General features: G+C 39.3%; 1 protein-coding gene across 10 annotated transcripts in view; it reads left to right on the top strand.

The window, feature by feature from the left end:
* The window catches only part of ablim1b (actin binding LIM protein 1b), a 93,827-nt gene that overhangs the window by 20,349 nt on the left and 48,752 nt on the right, over positions 1–24,726 (top strand). For 8 of the 10 annotated variants that reach the window (XM_081393535.1, XM_081393534.1, XM_081393532.1 and 5 more), the window contains exons 1-2: positions 8,973–9,205; positions 23,851–23,985. In XM_081393535.1, coding sequence (XP_081249661.1) covers positions 9,184–9,205; positions 23,851–23,985 — 157 coding nt within the window. In that variant the 5' untranslated portion in view covers positions 8,973–9,183. Of the gene's footprint in view, positions 1–8,972; positions 9,206–23,850; positions 23,986–24,726 lie in introns of those variants that run through there. The other 2 variants (XM_081393536.1, XM_081393530.1) reach the window with 1 other exon arrangement.

The following is a 24,726-nucleotide window of genomic DNA, read 5'->3' as shown; positions in this document are numbered from 1 at the left end:
GTCAGGATGTTCATTATATGCTTGCATAATGCAGTGATTTCTAGATGATGCTGACATATGTGGTGATACTTGTGTGGCTTTATGGAAGGAAATGTGTGCTGTGCTGTATATTTTGAACAGTTTTGAATTGATCTGAGAGATTGGAGAGGGGTTGCTCATCTGCAGAGATTCAAATGGATGCGTAAGCCTGACTGTTAATGTTTGGCGGTTGTTCTCAGAGAGTGCCGGCTCATGGAAAGAAACCAGTGCATATAGTAATTGTGGCTGGCTTCACTCAAACAATCAATCATTCACAGCCGAGGCAAGAGAAAGACTGGATCCCCCCTGTGTAGCCCTCCAGGAAGGGGAAATCATAGATACCCTGTTGCCAAAAGCATCATACTGTTATTCATGACATTTGCTGCTTTTCCATAGCATTACTGTGCACCAGCTACATTACACTAAACCATTTACAATTTGTTTTTCACCTTAAACGTGTGGGAAAAATCATCGAAACACCCTTGTAACCATACAGAAGAGGTTATTAACCACATAGAAACACGCTACCCCCCCCCACCCCCCATAACACCATAGTATAGTTTATATACTGTTATTCGCTTTTATTTAATGCCTTCAAAAAGGTATAGGGTAGGCAATTTTATAGAGGCTATATCAGTAGCAACCTAGCTTTGAAATCCCACCCCATTGCACATATAAATGGAGAATAATGGCAGTGTTGTAGCTGTATCCTTGTTGCTTTGGCTCTGTTTCTTCTCTTTTCTATCACTTGGTGACAAAAGATTCAGCTGTTTTCTTCTTTCTAATGATATAGAATTCAAGTTCTTCTATTTATCCAACACCTGCTGTTTGTGCCGTCCTCATGCTGACACCCAGCAGACACACATCCTCCCCTTATTTAAAATTCAGCTAATCTCCTTTAACCATTGCAACCCATGGGTGTTTCTTAAGCTATCGACAATTTTGGCTCTGTGGACTAATTCAAGCTAACAATGCCAAAATTATTGCATTTTTGTCTGAGATTATTATTTTTCACCAACAGGTGCAATTTCTGAATTATCATATCTCGAATTATGTATTGTGTTTGATAACCTTCTGTGGTGGAAAATATGCCAGACTTCAGTCTTTTGACCCGATGAGGCAAATTTTGTAGCTAGAATATGTCCTAAATACATATATTCAAATATTTGTTTTAATATATATATATATATATATATATATTTATAAATTATATTTATATTATTATATTTTTTTTTGCATAATTTGACTTAATTACAGTTTTGTTTAGAAATGGCTCTGTGATAAAAGTGATATTTGCCTTTAATTGGTTTCTTTACATGATACAAATCTCAAATTTCATCTCAAGCGGCTCTTTACTGTTGTCTCCTTGGTAATCAAGAACATTAGAGTAATTATAATTACAAAAAGATTACATAAAATTGTTGGTTGTGATGGAAAGGATGGCAGAACTGAGGGACAGTCATACTTTACACCAGTGGTCGGGAACCTATGGCTCGCGAGCCACATATGGCTCTTTGGCAAAAATCATGTGGCTCGCGAGGTCTCTCACCCTTTACCAACAAACCATCGATGAAACACATCAACAGAGATCGGCTCTCTGCAGAAAAAGCAGCCAATTACAATTCCCTTGTTGTAGTACAGCCTACTGAAGTTAATGAAAAGTTTATGATAATAATAATATTAAAGTTGTACCGGCAAAAGTGTGTGTTCAATGCTGTTCGCGAGTGTCACGAGTCACCACAGCAATCTACCGCTTACGTTTCTGTGGTAACCTAACAGCTCCTGCACTGGATTCAAGCAGGCGAAAACTATTTTAAAACAGCAGCGAAAATGTAGGTTTTATAAACTTAAATATATAATTTTATTGAAACGGGTGCTTTGCTGCGCAAAGAGACATTTCACCCGCTGGTAAGCCTACTTTCACTTTTGCACAGAGACAATTGTATGTCCTAAATGTGTCATATTTTTGATAATCCGCGCAGATTTCAGTAAACGATTCTGTTTAAAGTTATTACTAACAAAACATGAATGAATGAGAAAGAAAAGAACAGGATGTGCTTTATATTGAAAATAAATGTTAAAAGCGTGATAAGTCGCGAAAGAGAACTGAATTCTTCTGAAAGCATGCTGTGCGCGCGCTCCGAGCGCAACACGGACAAGCAGCCTTTGACTTCGGTTGCGCGCCTAAACGGCCAAATAAACACAGAAATACATCAAAATGCCAAGTCGAGTATATTCACGTAAACATAGCAGATAGTACTGTGTGCATTTACTCTTATCTCTCTCACACACACGCACACAAAACAGGATTTATGCTCATCATTTGGTTGCAACTTATTTATTGTTTGCTGAATATTTGTTTGTTTTTAGTTGTCTATGGACCTAATAATTACTACTGTTGATTTTTTTATTGAAAAAGCACATCTTTAATAATATATATATATTGAGGTATATATAAGTATAAACCACTTATCAATATATATATATATATATATATATATATATATATATATATATATATATATATATATTATTTTTATTTTTTATTTTTATACTGTGGCTCTTTTGGAAAAATGCATTATCCAAAAATGAAAAAAATGGCTCTTTGGTCAAAAAGGTTCCCGACCCCTGCTTTACACAGTTATTTCACAGTGCGGTTAGATTATTATAGTATAAACATTTTTTTAAAAAAATCACAAAAATCAGTTTTGGGACAAGAGTAAAATAATAAAATGTATATTTAAAAATGTGAAATTTACCATATATATATATATATATATATATATATATATATATATATATATATATATATATATATATATATATTAGGGCTGTCAATCGATTAAAATTTTTAATCGCGATTAATCGCATGGTTGTCATGAGTTAACTCGCGATTAATCGCATTTAATCGCACATTTTTTATTTGTTCTAAATATACCTTAAATTAATACTTTTCAAGTTTGTAATACTCTAATCAACGTGGGCATTGATAAATATAGATGCTTTATGCAAATGTATGTTTATTATTGAAACCATAGTCAATATAGCATGAAGACGAGACATGTTTCAAAGGTCATAGATGTTTTTCAAAGAACTTGTTCATGTCTATTAGACACATGTAGAAAGAAAAAAGAAATACCAGGTTCCCATTACTTCTCTTTCTTTGCACTGAGCAATTTACTAACACAAACATGTTTAGATTTTTGCATGACATGCAGGGCAGCTCTTCTGAAAATGCTAAATGTACATTTAGCATTTATAGTCAGGTCCGAATCTTCAAGATTGGGTAACCCTGTAGGCATTTTTGAGGAAAAGTTGTTATACCACATTTTTAGAAAGTTCAATGTCTCCTGAATAAGGATCCACCGTATAACATTGAAATAAGGGTCCCATTTTCTTGTAATTGTCATTGAAACAATAGGTGCAATATTCACAGCCAAAACACTACAGGTGGATAGGGTAAAAAGTTTAAGTTATAGATATCACCATAAAACCTTTCCAGTTTTTCACTTACATAGAGACAGACATTTTTTGTATTACAAGTTTTCTGAAATGTCATGTTTACATATGCAAATGAGGCATACCAGTATATATATATATATATATATATAATTCGAGGGGCAGACATACCAGTGCGCGGTTCTCCCTTTCGGGCTAGCCCTGTCTCTTCGCGTCTTCACAAAGGTTGTCGAGGCAGCCCTTGTTCCTCTCGACGACTGGCTGATCCTAGCTCACTCTCGAGACAAGGTTTGCGAACACAGGGACCTAGTGCTGCGGCACCTAGCTTGTCTGGGCCTTCGGGTCAACTGGGAGAAGAGCAAACTCTGCTCCGTGCAGAGGATCTCTTTTCTCGGTATGGAAATCGACTCGGTCGCCATGTGCATGCAGCTTATGAGCGTGCGCGCGCAGTCACTGCTAATTTGCCTTCGTCAGTTCGAGGGCAAGAGTGCGGTTCCACTGAAACTATTTCAGAGGCTCCTGGGGCATATGGCATCCGCAGCCGCAGTAACGTCGCTCGGCTTGCTTCATATGAGACCGCTTCAGCTTTGGCTTCACGATCAAGTCCCGAGGTGGGCATGGCAACACGGCACGCTCCGAGTCCCAGTGACTGCCGTCAGACCTTCACCCCGTGGACGAACCTCAGTTTTCTATGGGCTGGAGTGCCCATAGAATGAGTTTCCTGGCATGTTGTTGTATCAACAGATGCCTCCATAATGGGCTAGGGCGCCATGTGCAATGGACATGCTGCCGCAGGCTCCTGGACAAGACCCCAGCGCCTTTGGCATGTCAATTGCCTCGAGTTGCTGGCTGTACGTCTCACCCTGCACCGCTTCTGTGCGTTGCTCAGGGGTCAGCACGTATTAGTCCGATCAGACAATACCGCCACAGTAGCGTACATCAACCGACAAGGTGGTCTGCGCTCCCGCCGTATGTCGCAACTCGCCTGCCACCTCCTCATATTGAGTCAGAAGCATCTGAGGTCGCTTCGAGCCATTCATATCCCGGGAGACCTGAACCGTGAAGCTGATATGTCTCTGTTTCGGCCTCTCGCTGGAGAATGGGGACTCCATCCCCAGTCGGTTCATCTGATTTGGGATCAGTTCGGGGACGCACAGGTAGATCTGTTTGCCTCCCACGACTCTTGCCACTGCGACCTGTTTTATTCTCTGACCGAGGGCACGCTCGGCACGGATGCACTGGCGCACAGCTGGCCGCGGGGCCTCTGCAAGTATGCGTTTTCCCCCATTGAGCCTTCTTACGTAGACTTTGCGCAAGATCAGGGAGGACGAGGAGCAGGTAATTTTGGTTGCCCCGTATTGGCTCAACCGCACCTGGTTCCAAGAACTAGTACTCTTCGCGACAGCACCTCCCTGGCCAATTCCTCTGAGAAAGAACCTGCTTTCTCAGGGATGGGGCACCCTATGGCACCCTCGTCCCGATCTTTGAAACCTCCATGTGTGGTTCCTGGACGGGACGAGGCAGGTTTGAGTACCCTACCACCAGCGGTGGTGGCTACCATCACTTCCGCTAGACTAGAGCATCGTCCACGAGACATGCCTATGCGTTGAAGTGGAACCTCTTTGTCAACTGGTGTTCTTCTAAACTTAAAGAACCCACGAAAGGCCCGATCAGTGTCGTGCTTTCCTTCTTGCAAGAAGGGTTGGAGCGAAGGTTGTCTCCCTCCACCCTGAAAGTGTATGGTGCCGCCATTGCCACACATCATGATGCAGTTGATGGTAAGTGCATTGGAAAGCACGACCTGATCATCAGTTTCCTGAGAGGAGCGAGGAGACTGAATCCTCCTCGCCCTCCTCTCGTTCCCTCTTGGGACCTCTCTGTGGTTTTAACTGCTCTGCAGAGTGCTCCCTTTGAGCCTTTGCAATCAGTGGAGCTTAAGTTCCTGTCAATGAAGACAGTGCTCCTGGTTGCATTGGCCTCCATCAAGAGGGTAGGGGACCTGCAGGCATTTTCGGGTGACGAAGTGTGCCTGGAATTTGGACCAGCTAACTCTTACGTGATCCTGAGACCCCGGCCTGGATATGTGCCCAAGGTTCCCACCACACCCTTTCGAGACCAGGTGGTGAACCTGCAAGCGCTGCCCTTGGAGGACGCAGACCCAGCCTTGGCACTGCTCTGTCCAGTACGCACCCTCCATACTTACGTAGACAGGATGCATTGTTTCAGGACTTCAGACCAGCTCTTTGTCTGTCATGGTGGGAAGCTGAAGGGAAAGGCTCTCTCCAAGCAAAGGTTGTCTCACTGGATAGTGGATGCCATTGCTTTGGCTTACCAGCAGCAAGGTCGACCATGCCCCCTTGATGTGACGGCCTGCTCCACCCGGAGTGTGGCATCCTCTTGGGCTCTAGCGCATGGCGCCTCGCTAACAGACATATGTAGATCTGCAGGCTGGGCGACACCTAACACGGCCTCTGGGCAACCCCCACGTGTGTAGTCCACTGTAAGCCTCTCTGAGCATGTGTCTTTCCCTCGGCAAGCTACCTTGCCACCCCTGGGTTTGAAATATTCCACCTGCAGGTGGACACCCCAGTGATTCTCAATATGACCCCCCTGGGGTCATGTGTATTCCAAGTTCCCCCCTTCGGGCTGGCCATAATTGCATATTTCCACTGATATATGCTTCCCAGTGTACCTTGGCATAATTCCAGCAGCCATTAAAAACTATCCCTTTCATGTTAATGTTGTTTTTTCATTGTTTACATGTTTAAATATTCTGAGAATGCATAGTTTTAGTTGTAATGTTTAATGTTTAAACTTTTTTTTGGCAGCCATTTTGTTTTTATTGTTTATGCCAAAACAGTGATGTTTACAACTTGTTATACGGCAGAAATGGATTCAGCACCTAAAAATCATATAGAAACAACACTTGAAGTACTTTTCCTCAAAAATGCCTACTGCATCTTATCCAGGGCTATTTATCTATTTTGGGACCTGACTATTATTATTACATTGTAGTTTGTCTCTCTCTGTGCCCATTTTGATGAAGCTAAATTCTCAATACATTCTCAATAAAACGTATATTTTACTGTTTCTGTTGTCAAACAACGGAATGAATTTGAAATGGTGACTGAAACGCGACCAAATAAACATAACCAGCTCTCCCTTCCAAGACGTTAATCTGCACAAAAATTCTGATAATCGAGCCGTCGTCTGGTGAAATCAAATACACATAAGCTAAAGACAATATCCGTGCTCTGATTTCGGCTATATTTGTAAAATTAGAGAAGCAACATAATATCTGTGTTTAACTGAATTAAAGCGCTGCTCCTCCGCGTGAGACGCAGAGAGCGAGAGAGAGAGAGAGAGATAGAGAGAGAGAGCGAGAGAGAGAGAGGCGCGCGCGCGTGCTGGGAGAGCAGTACCGGCGGTACCGGTATATTCTCAGAAACTAAATAAGGTTTGGGCGCTTTGTTGAAGGGAAAAAAATCGCTAAAGGGGTCTGCAATGTGGCTAAGTTAGCAACACTGTGTATCTGCATTTCTCCAACTAGGTTTTGGGCCACGGGTCAAACAGAAAATACGCGCTGCGTTAATCGTCCGTTAAAAAAATTAGTGCCGTTAATATGATTTTGCGTTAACGCGTTATTAACGCGCTAAATTTGACAGCCCTAATATATATATATATATATATATATATATATATAAATGTAAATTTCACATTTTTAAATATATATATATATATATATATATATATATATATATCAACCTCAATGGTCTTAAGACTAGAGTGCTTGTAGTTTTGTAGTTAGAAACATCCATGCATTTAAATCCAAAGATAAAACACACTACCGTTCAAAAGTTTGGGTTAAGTAAGTTTAAAAATAATAATAATAATTTCATCGGCAAGGACACATTCAATTGATCAAATGAGACAAATACCTTTACAATGTTACAGAAGATTTCTATTTCAAATAAATTCAGTTTTTACGGTTTCCGCCAAAATATTAAAGGGATGGTTCGGAGTAAAATCACCCTAGGGTCCTTTGCACCATGACCTCAAGCCAAACACGTGTATGTAGTGTAACGACGCCCAGCTCCAGGAATGCACTAACATTTTGTTGGTAGTACCAGTTTGCAACAGTTGTTAACACTTCGGAAAAAATAATAATTCGTTGTTACACTACATCCTTATGCATCGCTTTCTGCCAGGACTTTTACGTGCTTTTCCCAAATCACTTAAGTGACGTCGACGTCCGGGTTAGCAGTGTCATGTACTTTCCAATGCCTCGTACAGAAACTATTTGTACTACTGTAGAAGTTTGGTACCATTCTGGGCATTATTAGTGGGGTAATTTACGAGATACCTCATAGGATCCATTAGCGCCTGCACTATAAGCCATCCGGCTGATTTCTCTAAATAAGCTCTAACTTTAATAATGGTCGACCAAGGGAAAAAAGGCTGGGGGGGTGTTTGGCTCGAGGTCATGGTCCAAAGGACCCTAGGTTGATTTTACTCCGAACCATCCCTTTAAGCAGAACAACCATTTTCAACTTTGATAATAATAAGAAATGTTTCTTGAGCACCAAATCAGCATATTATAATGATTTCTGCATTTTTGATCAAATAAATGCAGCATTACAGACTTCTTTCAAAAACAATATAAAATATAGCCGAGCCCAAAATATTTGAATGGTAGTGTTACGTCTCAGTCGCATACAAAATAGGGAGCTAAATAAATGTATACGTAAACAACTTTTCTGTGAGCACCAAGGCCTCTGGGTAATTTGTCAGAGCAGCCCAATTCTCTCAGTACAGTACACGTTGCCCCTTAGTGATGTCACTGCACCAGTGTGAATATTAATTACGCCTCTCAATAAACTCCCCAATTCAATTGTCAGCCTAGTAATCCTATAATCTACCGGCATGACGCGTGGATAGCCCGAAGAGAGACTATACAGTAGCTGATCCCTCAAAGACCAGCAACTTTGTTTAGTTTCACATACCATGTCACCCTTCAATTCAAAAGTGTTACTGTATTATCTGATAGATACATGGGTCAATGAACAGGAGTTATTTCCCAGCTAATTCATCCACAACAACCAGGTTTGAGGGGTAAAAGCAGCGGTCAGCACTTCACTGAAGTAAACACAGCTCATCAGAGCATGTGATGAACAATGGCAGGGAGACAGTATGTATGTGTGTGTGAGAGAGACAGAGAGAGAGAGAACAGGAAGGGATAGATATGTGCTGTATATACGAATCACATGTGCCCGTCGTCTATCCCCTCCATCTCTGTTTGAAGAATTTAAGGTGGTGTCTCAGACTGGGAGGGATTACGGCTGTGGAATCTGCATTTGTCACACACGGCAGCTGCAACCTGGTTATTTCAGAAGAACCAGGGCAGAGTCCACAAACACACACACATACACACGGTATGCGTGTGTATGAGGAGGGGGGGGGGGGGTGCTTGAGAAACGAAGACCAAGCCAGCAGTTGCTGAGCGGCTGCTTAGTTTGAGAGTGCAAGCTCTTTTCTGTCCGTTCCTCTGCTGTCATCTTGCCGTTGCCTTGCTCTCTCTCTCCCTCTCTTTCTCTCTCTCGCTCTTTCTTCCGTCGTCTCCTCCTCACGTTTGGATTCAGTGGGGGAATAAAGCAGAAGCCGAGGAAGATCCTCCTCGTCAGAGCTCCAGCAGACACTGAGGAGCCAATGGTCATGGTGAAGGAGAAAGGTAGCATGGCATTGCACAGCACTGGGTGGGGACCAGGAGAGAGAGCTCATGCAGAGGGAGAAAACCAGGCCAGCGTGTGGGAGATTTGTGTGCATGTTGGATGTAGGGACTAGGGAGGGCAGTTTGGTGTTTTAGAAGGATTGCGGTGTATGAAAAAGAAGGAGATACTGCAGAAGGGATCATAGTGGTATTGGTGATAAGCTAGCATCGGAAGGGTTGTTTAATTAATCGTCCTTTGGCTGTCTTGAGATTATCGGTAACTGTGCTTGGTTGATTTTGCAACAGAATATAATATTCCGCCTAACATTAGTTTGGAAATCTACCGACAATATTGTCAATGGATAGTGTGCGTTTTTTATTTGTTTATAATAATGTGTAAATTAAGTGTATAAAAAATTGATAATGAGCCTTTTCTGTTTATTTTTTTTTTTGCGAAAATGTGTCAAATAAGTGTAAAACTCAATGGATTCTGCATGTTATTTAAGTTAATGTTGAGTATATATTTTGTAAATAATACAGTAATGCACATTTTCTATGTGTAAACTAAGTGTAACTGAAAGGATAGTGCATTTTATTGTTTTGTTTTCAATATTTTTTAAATAATTTTGAGTATACATTGTGTAAATTAATTGTAAAACAATGAATAGCACACTTTTTAGTTAATTTTGTGTATATATTGTGTAAAATATAGTTTTCTTAATTAAATCAGAATTTCCTTTGCATATTAGCCAACCTGCTCTCCAGATATCTGTATTGGCATTGGGCGTTGAAAAAAAAAACTCGGTCGACCACAAACTGGTGTAAAAAATGATAACGCTTTTGTTTTTGTATTTGTTTGTTGTTCTAAAGCTTGCAGTTCATTTAACACATGTAATCATAGATTGTAGGGTGTTTGTGTGTGTGTCTTGGGCTGGTATTGATGGCAATTACTTTACCTCTAATTCGCTGCTCAGCATGTGGGCTGCACATTGTGCTGTACAAACGTGCAAATGTGTGTTTATTATTATTCAGAAGACCATTTTATAGACATTTGTGTGATCTGGCACATATTCTAGCAGAAAAAATATACAATGAATACTAACTATTCATTTACGCAAGTGCATTAGAATGCATGATGGTTAAATGTGTGTGAATATACTTAACTGTCTGACTGGTTTGTGCAGGACTTCTGTGCTGAGAATTTTTTGCCAATATAAAGTGGGTGGCAGTAACTTCAGAAGTTATCTGATGAGGGAAGCCGCATTATAGCAGGAACATCTGGTGAATCTTAAATGCTTCATTAACATGTTTCGCTCAGGACCAAACTGCCTGATTTAAACAATACAGTGAAAACACCCAATATAGGACAGAAAACAGACTGTTATCCAACAAAAGTAACTTCAGATGGCACAGTTTCCGCCAGCGATGTTGTGTAATACTTTGTAGGAATTTAGCAGGCTATTGAATTATTTACAGAATGCAGGCAGTGCACAGTGCGTTCCTGTTTGGGATTTCTCAGGAAATGGGGTTGCTTCCCGAAGAAAGCCCTTGTCACGGCTCGGAGACGGAGGTAAAGGGTGTTCCGTACCAGCGGTGTGCGTGTGTTTTGAAAAGTAGATCATGGTTTAGTAAAAGCTAATAGCGGTCTGCGCAGGATGAGGGAGGGGGAGCAAGGGAAAGAGAGATGAGAACAGAGAGAGACAGAGAGAGAATGAACTCAATAATGCATTTAGCCTATCGCTGTAGCCATGGCAACCGAGCGATGACTGGTTTGTTGCTGAGGCCGTACCCCGTGTGAATCACAGCACAACACACACTGCAATCCCACTTCACACACCTGTATTCACACACAAACACGTGTATGTTGGTGCATTCATACATGCATGTGTAGAGTCTTTTAAACATTTATTCTGTGCCACAAGCTATCACACAAACAAAACTATAATAGACATAGTAGACAATAATTGTGACCCTGGACCACAAAACCAGTCACATGGGTCAATGAAATTGAGATTTATACATATAGCTTTCCATTGATGTATGGTTTGTTAGGATAGGACCATATTTGGCAGAGATACAACTATTTGAAAATCTGGAATCTGAGGGTGCAAAAAAATCGAAAACATTGAGAAAATCGCCTTTAAAGTTGTCAATTTATGTTCGCGATTGTGCTGCATTCACTCTCAAAAATAAATATTTTATATATTTACGGAAGGAAATGTACTAAATATCTTCATGGAACATGATCTTTACTTAATATCCTAATGATTTTTGGCATAAAAGAAAAAACTATAATTTTGACCCATACAATGTATTGTTGGCTATTGCCACAAATATACCCGTGCGAATTAAAGGGGGGGTGAAACACTCATTTTCAGTCAATCTCATGTTAATCTTGAGTACCAATAGAGTAGTACTGCATCCTTCATATCTCCAAAAAGTCTTTAGTTTTATTATATTTATAAAAGAAAGATAGGCAGTTCCGAGTCTTTCCGGAAAAAAACGAGCGGCTGGAGGCGTGCCGTGTGGGCTGTGCTTACGCGCCGATAGCTAACAACACACAGACATTTGAAGCAGACAAGCAGTTTTACTCACCGCCTGCGGTTCCAACGCACGACCGTGAACCTTTATCATTGGGACTGCTCCATCCTTAAGTATTAGACGATCTGCAAATCCGGCGTCGAACTGGGCTTTGTTTATAAAACAATCATCGTCGAAATGCAGGGAACAAACAGTCTTGCACAACTCCGTTGATGCTCTGGAAAAACAAACTCCATCCACTGGTCCCTTAAGGCCAGGTTCTTTGGGAATCTGTGCAGGGATGTCTTGCCCTAGCAACTAAAAACCCACTTCTTTGGTGACACTGACTTCCCTAAAGCCGAGCACAGCGCTGTGATGATGGGCGAACTGCTTTTCGCTCTCTCGCTCTGGTCTACGGTTGTGCGCGCGCCCGCGCTCTTCCGATAGAAGTGCCCTTAGGAACCATATAAGGAAATTCCGCCCCATCTGACGTCACACATGCCCATACTCGAAAAAAACTTTCCGAAACTTGTGACAAACCGGAAGGAGCATTTTTGGCACAGAAATACTCCTTCAAATGTACAATTTCATTTTTGAAACTTTGTCCATGTTTAGTATGGGAATCCAACTCTTTAACAGTGTAAAAAACTCAGTATGCATGAAATAGCATTTCACCCCCCCTTTAAGGTTTTGTGATCCAGGGTCACATATTTTAAATAATACATTAATATTGTTTAAAATATTATATATATATATATATATATGTATCAAATATTATTTTATGAATTTATGCTAATTGTACTATTATAATAATTATTAAACCATTATACATAACATAATACATAATAGATGTTTCTACAGATTCCTGTTCTCATGGCATTCACATTGAAACCAGACTTAAATATTATTTAATATTATCCCGCTGTAACATTTGAAAATATTGTTTCATAATTTCAGTAATATATTAATGTTATATATGAATTAATTATAATAATTAATAAAATATTAAACAACATAGTTGTATGTTTCTTTTGTAATTTCGCCACTGCAGCACAGCCAGGTAAAACAATCAAGTCTTTATTTATCAGAAAAACCGAAGAAGACCTACAATTTTGAGTGTATACCTATTTTCAACTTTCATTAAAACGTTTTAAAACATTATTCTGCTGTATCAGTGGCCAATCTCCATCTCCACTGTCCCACATTTTCCTCCATGCATGCAGCTGAGAAGGATCTGGGCCTGACTTAGCAATGAAATCACATTCACACACACACATGACAACCAAACTCCACTCAACATTTGCTTGCATACCCTCAGTCTCTGTACTATCAGCGGTTATATGAGAATGCTCAGTTGGACTCACGTCAAAGGCACATAACTCTGATAACCTTTCCATAAATGGTCAAGGAGAGCTTCACATGATTGTCCGTTGGTCTAAAAAAATGTGCTATGGTACATTACATACTCCGTACCAGAGGAATGAATATGCCGCTTTTGTAGACCTGTATTTTAGGACAGGATATTTTAGGATAATGATAGTTAGCCAAAGACAGACAAAAGACATTGCCTCTAAGGACTGTTTCCGACTGCACATATTTATCTCACTACCCATATTAAAGGGCTATAGACCTAGTATTCACACTGTATATATAAGCAACATGCTATTAAAAGGTCTGCAACATAGCAGAAGTGAAGCTGCAAAAAGAATTTCAGTGTTTAGCCTATTTTTTTGCCCACTGAGCACATTGATCTTAAATGCTCTATAAACGTATTTATCGACATAAACTTTGGTAATATAGGCTTTGAAGAAGCTACAGTTTGGGTGCCGTTGTGTGTAAATACCATTTGGATGTAAATGTGATCTACCTCTTCATGCAAATTAGATTTCAGTAGATTCCAATCAAGTTTGTATTAATTTTCACTGGTACTTGTCCGGTGGTCATTTTTATCATCTATGACCATTATTAAAGGAAATACTCAATAGTGTCCAAAAAAATCTCTTTATTTTCTGTTACACTGCATTCAATGGCAAAAAGGCATTTTATAAATGTCAGTAAATTCTTTTTGTGTCATTGTGTCCCAACATTTGGTTGGATGAATTATATGTTCTTTGGAAATAGCCTGAAATTATCCCTTGGCTATTATACCTGAGGGTACATTACATCAGTCTCCGATCTCAGACTGTACAGATATGCATATCACATTTGCATAAAGTTATGTGTCCTTTGCTTGCATAGTAAGTTAGCTTTACTGGTAAGCATGCCACAGAGAATTTATAACTTTAATCCTTAATAATAATAATATCTCAAACTGTCAAAATTAAGAATATGGTTTAAATCCGTTAGATATATACTGTCTTATCTGTTTTGATGGTTAGCATTCGTGTCATTTATATCAGTTAATTCTTTACCTGGTACATGTTGTGGCTTGAGGGGCTGAGACCCCCTAGTTAGTGTTTTTTTCTTTTGAATTGAATAAAATAAGCAATAAAAATGCCCACCACCGTTGTTGAATCACACATACTGTTCATAAGTTTGCTGCAGACTTTGTTTTGCTGATTTAATTTCAGGTAAAATAAGTAAATTCATAAGGGGATTGATTCCCACTACACATAACCCAAAGGCCCAGTATATGACATATTTCTGACTGAAACTATGAGATTATATATTAGGATATCGATCTTCATCATATTCTGCAAAGGTTTCCACAGCTAAAATATGATGAATTATACTGATAATATTGCACTAGAGAGGAATGCATGATACCTGGCAAAATGTATTAATTGCAATCATTGTGCAGTGACACTTTTTAAGGCAAACACTACCTTTCAAAAGTATGCGGTCAGTAAGACTTAAAAAAAAAAACTAAACTTTTGTTTAGCAAGGACGTATTAAATTGATCAAAAATGAAGACATTTCTAATGTTACAAAATTTCTATTTCAAATAAATGTTGTTCTTTTGAACTTTCTATTCATTCAAGTATTCTTAAAAAAATATATCATGATTTCCACAAAAATATGAAGTTTTGTTTTCAACTGTGAAGTTTCTCGAGCACCAAATCATCATACTAAAATGATTTCTGAAGGATCATGTGACACTGAAGACTGGATAATGATGTAATGATGCTGAAAATTCAGCTTTGCATCGCAGAAATAAATTACTCTTTGAAATAAATTAAAATAGAAAGCAGTTTTTATAATAATAAAATATTATTAAAATATTAAATAATATTTCACAAAATTACTGTTTTTACTGTATTTTTGATCAAATAAATGCAGCCTTGTTGAACATACATAAGAGACATAGAAGAGAACATAAGAAACCGTCTCACCAACCTAAACTTTTGAACAGAAGTGAATTTTGTTTTATACACTTCCATTAAAACAAACTGACTATATTATGTATTTCTCGGTCCTAGAGAATGGGGTGCACATGCATTAGGAAATCTGTTCTATGTCTGTATATTGTAAAATGAATTTATGGCAGCAGTCATTGGAGACAATATTCATCAGGTGCTGGCAACACGGTTCCGTTTTCTTGCCCCTCCTCTTGGCCACAGACCCTATTTGTGAGGCTGGACGTGGGCCAGCAATGTGAGGGCTGGCGTGACGATGACTGGAGGGGAGCCAGATGCTCATCACAATACAAATATAATATCAATCTAATACAGAATGATTGTGAGGAATGAGTGTTTCACCTTGAATGCATTACCTGTGGCCAATAGCAATCGTAAAACAAGCTCGCTTTAGTGTCCAACCCTGACATGCGGCTTGACCGGTCGTTTATACTTGGCCAAAGCACAGAAGGTCATCAGGAGTCAGCGTATTGAATTGAGAGGTGAGCTAACACTGCGATTAGTACAGGGGTTGTCGTAAGGTTAAACTCAAAAGTACTAAAAGTAGAGGTGAAACAATCTCTCAGATGAAAAGAGGTTTAGACCTTTATAGTCTGACTTGAGGAAGAATGTATCAGTTTGTGTAGTTTGAAAATGGCTGCTAGAGGCAGTGGTGAGGAGTAAAACAATGACTCACACAATTCACACACAAACACACACACATTCTGAGTCAGAACGCCAGTTCAACTCAAAAGACACTTTTGCCTCAGGACTGAATAACCCTCTCCAGTTACACAGCCTGTAATAATTCAGTGTTTAACTCTACTTAACACCATCAAAAGCTTTCTAAATGTGTTCATATGTATCTGTGCATTAATGGACAGATAGTGTACGTTAAATCACTTTGGGTCAGTGTTTTCATTAGTTGTTGCACAGTAGTAGAGCTGGGTGGTATGACAGAATATACCGTGTCAGATTTTGTTATACTGTGGTAGAAATATCCGCCATGTCATAACTTACTGTATTAATATAATATTCATTTGATGTGTAGATATCTGCTATTGTACAATGACTTTGAATGTGGTTCATCACACACACCAATCAGAATTAAGAATCAGTACTGTCTGTTTTTGATAATATTAGTTTTACTGTTTTGATTATTACATAATTTGAAGCTGCTTATTGGATAGACACCACTGTTACCATAAGTTTGGGTTTAGTAAGATTAACAATAATAATAATAATAGTACTTTTATTCAGCAAGGACACATTAACTTGATCAAAAGTGACAGTAAAGACTTTTACATTGTTATAAACGCTGTTCTTTAGAACTCTCTATTCATCAAAGAATCATGAAAAATAAAAGTATCAATGCTTCCACCAAAATATTAATCAGCACTGTTGAACTGTATCCAACATAATAATAAGAGATATTTCTTGAGCACTAAAATCAAGTTGTAATGATTTCTGAAGGGTCACGTGACACTAAAGACTGGAATAATGATTGCTGAAAATTCAGCGTTGTCACCACAGGAATAAATTACGTTTAAAAATATTTAAAAAAAGGATATTTATTTGTGCATTCAGATTGCATTTGTGGTCAAGTTAATCTTTTTAAAACGCTAATCATGTAGTAACAGTAAATGTAATCTTTAAAAAATCGAAAAATGAATATAGTTTTTTCTTACTTTACAATGTACATTGCAATGCTGCGATGTCTAGGTGTACTTATAGCATGCCATGAGGATAATATAAGATTTTGTATCTGATCCATAAAAAACGAGGCAATCACATTTCTGTGTACTGTTTTTTTTTATATATACAGTATATATTGCATGCAACAGTTTATGCAAGGATGGTTTTGTGTACAATTTACATATTAATAAGTCTTGCACATGTTTCATGAATGAGGCTCATCGTGTGTGTGTGTTTCAGGAAGCCTCAGTGTTTAGCTGTGCTGTTCTTCACCACCTGCCTACATTCCCTTACATCTGCGTGGAGCGTGACAGTAGTGGTAGCAGACTCTGCCTTTGGCTGAAAGCAGAGAACACATACTGTAGCAGAGTCCAAATGTGCCTTTTGTGTGTCTGCTTAATATAGCCACAGTGTGAGCTGTTGTATTAGTTACAGCATATGTTAGGAAACTCTCCTAGTTTAGTCCATCTGCATGATTGAAACAAGACAGTACATTGTTGGCTTGGCGTTGTCTGTTGACATTGCAGCTTCACTCTTGGGTTCCACCGTACAAGCTCCTGGTGTTATACTGTTGCCGCCCTGGTAGAGCTGGTTACTATAGCAACAGCTGTCTCTGGTTGGGGGGGCTAGTTTAAGACAAAATCCTGTGCTTCAGTTTCGAGGGCCGGTAGGAACATTCTTGAGCACAAAACCCTGGCAGAATCTTGTCGTTACTGATTAGTTGCTTGCTCACCAACTCGTCCAGACAAAGGGGAAATTTTTGTCATGCATGGCAACTTCAGCAGAGAAATAATAAGGGGCGCCATCCATTTCTTTTCTTTATACCAGACATGGGGACTTGTGACTTGGTGACTTGGACTCGAGTCGACTCGAGTCGCTATTTTTATGACTTGTGACTTGACTTGACAAAAAATAAAATACTTGAGACTTGACTCGGACTTGGAAGTTAAAGACTCGGGACTTGACTTGACTTGAGACACGATGACTTGAATGACTTGAGTGTTAATCACATCATGTTTTCAAGTTTGAATATAAAATATATAAATTATTTTAAAAAATAAAGTTGATTACCCAGCTGGAGCGCAGGCTGAGAATAGCGTTGTCATGACTGGATCACGACACTATCATCAGTCGCGCCCTCTCGTACCTCGCACACCACGCCCACTCAGATCAGATATCACATCAACATGTCAGCCGGAGGGGTACTGACTCCGAGGGTCATCGCTTTCGGCTTCAAGAATTATTCACAAGATGGCAAAAGATGAACAGCGCTTTGCAAGACATGCAACATTAACATCGCGGATAGCCAGACAGAGCTGCCAACTCACGCATTCACCGTGAGACACACGCGACACTTTTCACATGCTCTCACGTCGCCACACGTTCATTTTCTCACGCACAGAAAAATCGCGACGCAAGAGGAGGTTACATATGATATAAAAAAAATCTCAGCTCTCAGATTATGTCACTTTTATTACGAAATTCAAACAATAAATACCGTTTTGGCGCTTGTAAATGTGACGCGACAGATCCCTAGCGGCAGGTGAACCGATCATCTCTAAAAATAAACACGAATGAACAATGTTGAAAGATACAGTAGGCCTACAACTTACCGAAATGTATATTCCTCATACATAATATCGACCAATCAATCAAACAAATGGTTTAATAAAACAGCTGGAGAACAATTATGTCACATAACATTTACCCCAGGAAAGCCATTTGATGACCATAATATGGCTATAGCACGTTAGTTGGCTAGAAAAAAGTATTTTGCTAAATATGTGTACTATTACATATTTATTATATTTTTACTTATCATTAAATAAAGTTGTTATTATAATAAAAAACGCATTATCTCTCTCTGTATATTTACAGCATTAGGTGAGTTGTTTTTTTCTTGAGAAAAATTAATGCCTATCTTGTGTAGCCTACCTAATATTTATCCAAATGAGTCAATATTAAATCAGATTACAATAATTGAATTGAAATAATAAAAAAGCGTAGCTTACCAGAAATTGTACCATGTAAACATTGTAACATGTTGTCACTAAACCGAATACAATTCAGTTTAGTTACTAAAATGTTTTGACAATCACAATACACTTATTGTAAACACAGTTTACATACAACATTAAACTTTGTTACATTTTAAACACTGTTGGCAGAAGTGAAAAATAAATAATTTTATGAAGTAACAATTTTGTTTGATTCCATGATGTATTTTACTGAACATGAGTATTTACAATGCAACTCCAAATTATTGTAATTTATTGACAGTTACCCATATCTGGTCTTTACACTTTATTAAGATCAGATTCTGCAGGTAAAATTACAATAATAATGTGACTTGACTTGGACTTGACTTGACCTACTACAGGACTTGACTTGACTTGACTTGACATAGCCTGTGACTTGACTTGACTTGACTTGCCCAAGAAAAAAATACTTGGGACTTACTTGAGACTTGAAGGTTAAGACTTGAGACTTACTTGAGACTTGCACATGTGTGACTTGGTCCCATCTCTGCTTTATACCACATATCAGGGCTCCATACTGTGATTAAAATGGCCACAAATGTGACAGAAATAACGTCTAGATGGTCAGTAATGTTTTGTGTGCGTTTTTTTTACCATCTCAAAGGTCACTCTTCCGCCAGAACTAGACTTGTATATGGGCCTTACCAGAAGCCAGTGATAATAGTTTATAAAGTTATAGATATGGATTTTTCTTACAAAAACACATCACTTCGCTTCAGAAGACCTTTATTAATCCCATGGAGCTGTCTGGATTACTTTTATGATGGATGGATGCACTTTTTTGGGCTTCAAAATCTCAATTACTATTCACTCCCAGTATAAAGCTTGGAAGAGCCAGGATATATTTTAATGTAACTCCGATTGTGTTTGGCTGTAAGAAGAAAGTCATATGCACCTAGAATGGCTTGAGTGTGAGAAAATTATAGGATAATTTTCATTTTTGGGTGAACTAACCCTTAAAGTCTAGTGTGACTGCGGCTTAAAGTGGCCGGCACACTTCACTTTTCATTCCACTTACATTAAAATGCATGTGAATGCGGGAGACCAGAAACGCAATTTCTGTGTCACAAAGTTCAAGTTTGGTGAATTCTAACCTGCGAATTCATATCACGTGACATGTGACAAATAGAAGATCGATATGTCACGGCATAATCTCTTAGCTGAATTTAAAGTATGTAAACTTTTTGCAGTAAAGTGGAGAATATTGTATATTTTTACAGTTTGTATGTTAAATTTGTTTTAAAAAAAGATTTAGCAGAGAGTGACGTCACATCACGTCTGTAGAATATTTTGTCTGTTCAAAGTCTAGTGTGGCCGCGGCTTTAGAGTGTGCAGTTGTGTTTTTTGCGCAAACCATATGCCTTGATGTCAGATTCATGATCAAATTACTCTTAGGAATGCTACTTTTTAACATAAGTTTGCTTGTGATTTAACGATTTGAACTAGACTCACTCATTCATGTCTGATTCAAAATGAGCCGGTAACCATTATGTTTGCAAGATTTAAATAATTCTATTGACCAACTGGTTGTACATATTATGTCTATATAAAATTACATGGGAATAATAATTAAAAAAAAACATCATAATAGAAATATGATACAACACGTCTCATAGAGAGTCCCCAAAGTGTTTAGCTTGTGGAGACACTTTTGGGTGGCAATATTATGTAAGTTTATGGCCTGATAAGGAGTGGCGAGTGACTGTGGGAGGGAGATTCTTTCCTGTTAATCTTGCACAAGACTTTCAAGTGGCCAGCGATTAGATTAGAGAGGCATGCGTTAACTCTCCAATAGGGAAAGAGAGATATAAAGTGGAGAGGTGTCATTCTGGAGAGAGAGTAGAGAGTACGGGCTTCTGTGATTTTAAGAGTAAGTGTAAATGTCTAAAGGAGGAAGGATAGCGTGAGTAAGAGGAAAGATTCATAGTCACGCTAATGAGAAACCACTCTGAAAGGTTCAGAGATCTTTTCGTTCAAATTAACTTCAGCTTCTGAGTGCCGCCAGGTTTAGAACAGCAGCTTTGAGTGGACAACATCTTGGCCTGATGACCTTGAACAAATATGGCACAGTGACGCCGTGAAACAGCACATAAACAGAGATTCTGAAGAAAACCAATTGAAGTATTGTGAGTCTTAGCACACAGCTCACTCATTTCTGACTGTGTGTGGGACGTCTACTCTCCTTCAGAGCATGTAATTATGATCAAGATTATAAACAACTAAAGAGTGTACTTGAGTTGTAATGTCTGTTTAGTGTTTATGTTTTAAAGGAATAGTAGTGCACCCAAAAATAAATTTAAAAAAATTATTTTGGATAAATTATTCTTTTTGCGGTTGTGTCCGTAGGCTAACATGTCAAAAGTTAGTTAACAGCAAAGCACAAATGACTCATGACCTTCATTATGCAACTGTTCCGACTCTAAATGACACTTGTGATGAGCAGTACAGAAATGTAAACAACATGACTCGTGCAAGAGAGTGTGAGCACCTCTCCGTGTGGCTGTGATGATGATAGCCACTGCCTGGCAGTGCTACAGATCACTTCAAAAAAAAAACTCTAAACACCTACTAACACTCCTCTCACACCCACACACTGTGTGATAGCACCCGAAATGCGGACATTGGACCGTTGAAACACTTTCTAGCCAGTTGCAAGCATTATGAAATGCTGCCTATTTGAGGTTCAGCCTCATGTTTATTAGTTTGTGCATCTACATGCACATTTATTGCTTTTTAATGAAAGTCAACTAGGGAAATTGCAGCAGGGCTTATATGTAGGAACAGAGCAGCCAATTATCAAAACAATTAAGGTTTCAGGTGTTTATAACAGTGCCATTTGCTTTGTGAAATGTAGTTAGACATTACAACATGTTTAAACTGTTGCAATTTAAAATAATGATTTATTTATTATACTCTTATAGTACTCTTATTATACTCAGAATATCTTCTTTTGTGTTCTGCAGAAGAGAGAAAGTCATACCGGTTTGAAACAACATGTTTTTTATGTCAGTCAGACAAGGCTTTTTGCACTCATAACTACAGTAATTTAGTTCACTTTTGAGGGAACTCCATGCTGCGTTGTGATTGTGTCTGAAGCAGGTGTGCAACTATTTCAGTCCTTGTCAATGAGGTGTGGAGGTCCTGGATTAAGCCGTTCTCCTCTCTCGTCTTTAGCCCCACGATTTCCAACTATTCCAACTATGCAGCTGATTGTGGGGATGAAGGATCATGGCTATGGGACGATGCCCAGGGTTGAAGAGACGCTGGCATGCTATCTCTCCTCTGAGGCTGCATTGTCCCTCAAGGCCCCGACCTTGCCCATCAAGCCCTGTAGAACAACATCATCTTTGGTGGGCAAGGCCTATATGGCAGCGGGTCAGGCGGATACATGCCTGCTCACTATATTCTAGGCACACCAGGCTGACCTGCTTAGGGACCTGGATAAAGACGAGGGGGGCAGGCCCAACGTGAATAAAGAGCTGCAACCTTTTATTTACAGGGAATGGAATAAAAGAATAGTCACATAAGTGGTATTGCACATATTTATCATTGCACAGTGGGGAGAACATTTAATTGTTTATGGGGTAGATTTAAGGGGGAAGAAACTTTTCTTGTGTCTGGCTGTTCTGGTGCTCAGTGCTCTGTAGCGCCGGCTGGACAGCAACAGTTCAAAATGAAAGTGACTTGGATGTGAGGGGTCCAGACTCCAGAGTGATTTTCTGAGCCCTTTTCCTCACTCTGGATGTATAGTTCTTGGAGAGTGGGCAGGGGAGCACCAATAATCCTCTCAGCAGTCTGAACCGTCCTCTGTAGTCTTTTGATGTGTGAGTTTGTAGCTGAGCCAAACCAGATAGTTATGGAAGTGCAGAGGACAGACTTAATGACTGCAGAGTTCAACTGCATCAGCAGCACTTGTGGCAGGTTGAACTTCTTCAACTGGTGAAGTAAAACCTCTGCTAGGCCTTTTTTGCAATAGAGCAAATATGATTGTCCCAGGTCCTGATAGATGGTGGTGCCCAGGAACCTGAATGACTCCACTTCTGCCACATTGCTGGATATCTGTGGTGTTTCTCCTAAAGTCATCTCCACTATTTTGAGCGTGTTCAGCTCCAGTTTGTTATGACTGCACCAGACAGCCCGCTGTTCAACCTCCTACCTATATGCTGACTCGTCACCATTGTGTATGAGGCCAATGATGGTAGTGTCATCTTCAAACTTCAGAAGTTTGACAGAAGGGTCATTGGCAGTGCAGTCGTCCGTGTACAGGGAGAAGAGCAGTGCAGAGAGCACACATCCTCTGCAGGTGTGCAGGTGTTGGATGAGAATTTCCCCATTCTCACTAATGGTTGCCTATCTGTCAGAAAGCTTGTGATTCATTGGCAAATAGAGCTAGGAACAGAGAGCTGGGTTAACTTAGTCTGGAGGAATACTGGGATGATGTTGTTGAAGGCCGAGGTCCACAAACAGGTCCCTGGTTTGTCCAGATGTTGCAGGATATAATGCAGTCCCATGTTGACTGCATCATCCACTGACCTGTTTGCTCAGTAAGCAAATAAGGGGGCTGATGGGGACTTTGCACAGCTCTGAATATCTGTGAGAAGATGAAGGCCTGCTGGACAGCACAGGTTTTAAGACAGGCTGGTGAGACACCTTCTGGGCCTGGTGGTATTTACATTTATAATGTATTTATCATTGTTCATGCATTAACTAATGTTAACAAATGAGACCTCATTGTAAAGGGTTAACATGATCTGTGTGTGAGGGAGTTTTGTCAAGAGTAGCATTAGCATTAGCATTTACAGATTTGTTGAATGTTTATGTGAATCCATCACTGGCCAGTTTTCAGTCAAGATCAAATTACTAGTTATTTTTTTAGTAAAGCTGTAGGTTGTGCCAGGTTTTATTGTATTTTAGTTAGCTATACACCAGTTGTTTATATACTTGCTAATATCGGTTGTGATTTTATTGTTTTGGGTTTGAAACTCATTATATGACTTAATACTATCCTCTTTATTAACATAGGCTGCTCCATATAAAAGGGAGGTCTTTGCTAACCTATGTCTCTGTTCCTTAACAGTGGCCCATCCTCAGGAACCGCACCATCCACCAGGAAAACTGGTTATCCAGTGCTACAAGTGTGGGGAGCCATGCAAGGGAGAGGTTCTCCGGGTGCAATCCAAGCACTTCCATATAAAATGTTTCACATGCAAAGGTAAGATTTATTTACCACTCAGAGGCATGTTAATCTGTTTAAAAATAATGGGAAATCTTTTGTTGGCTCATTTCTCAAGTCAAGAATGACAGATGAGTATTAGCATCAAATTCCTTTTTAGCTGAAGTATTATTAAGGAAAGTAATGCAATTACATTTAGACATTGCTTCATCCCAGTCAAAAATGTGACCAAAGGATAGATGAACAAAGCTGGCTCTGAAAAGGCAGATGGCTGTGGGGTTGAATAAAGAGGAACTCAGAACTTTATTACCCGATGAATGAAACCAAAGTTAGCCCAAAGCTGTATCACTACCACGGTAATTTGATTAAATGGGCCTCTCACTCTTTATCCAGTCTTCTATGGTCTTCTTTGTTTATACCTGCTTTACTGACATCATTTGGCAGGAATGATGGAAAATCTGTGACTGAACTTCTTGGTTAGTCCTTCTCTAAATTATATAGGCAGACAGTGTTGGCAAGAAGTAGATATATTTTGTCACACTTTTTTTTTGGTCTGTTGCATTTGAAGTTCTGACCTTCTTTATTTAGTTCAGTTGTGTTTGGTTCTCTGTCTAAAAGCTTATTTTCATTCTTCGCGCTCTATATGGATTGACCCTCAGGTCGTATAACAGAATGTGAGGTTTATGTGGTGGCGTGTTGCCAGTCTCAAAGAGCAGACAACTCATTTCCTCCTGGAAACCACACAGCGAGCTCAATCACTCAATATGCCTTTGCTCACGT

This window comes from Scardinius erythrophthalmus (assembly GCF_964197995.2).
Source record: "Scardinius erythrophthalmus genome assembly, chromosome: 18".
Taxonomy (NCBI): domain Eukaryota; kingdom Metazoa; phylum Chordata; class Actinopteri; order Cypriniformes; family Leuciscidae; genus Scardinius; species Scardinius erythrophthalmus.
The sequence above is the reverse complement of the archived record's forward strand: the minus strand, read 5'-3'. Positions and strand labels throughout refer to the sequence as shown.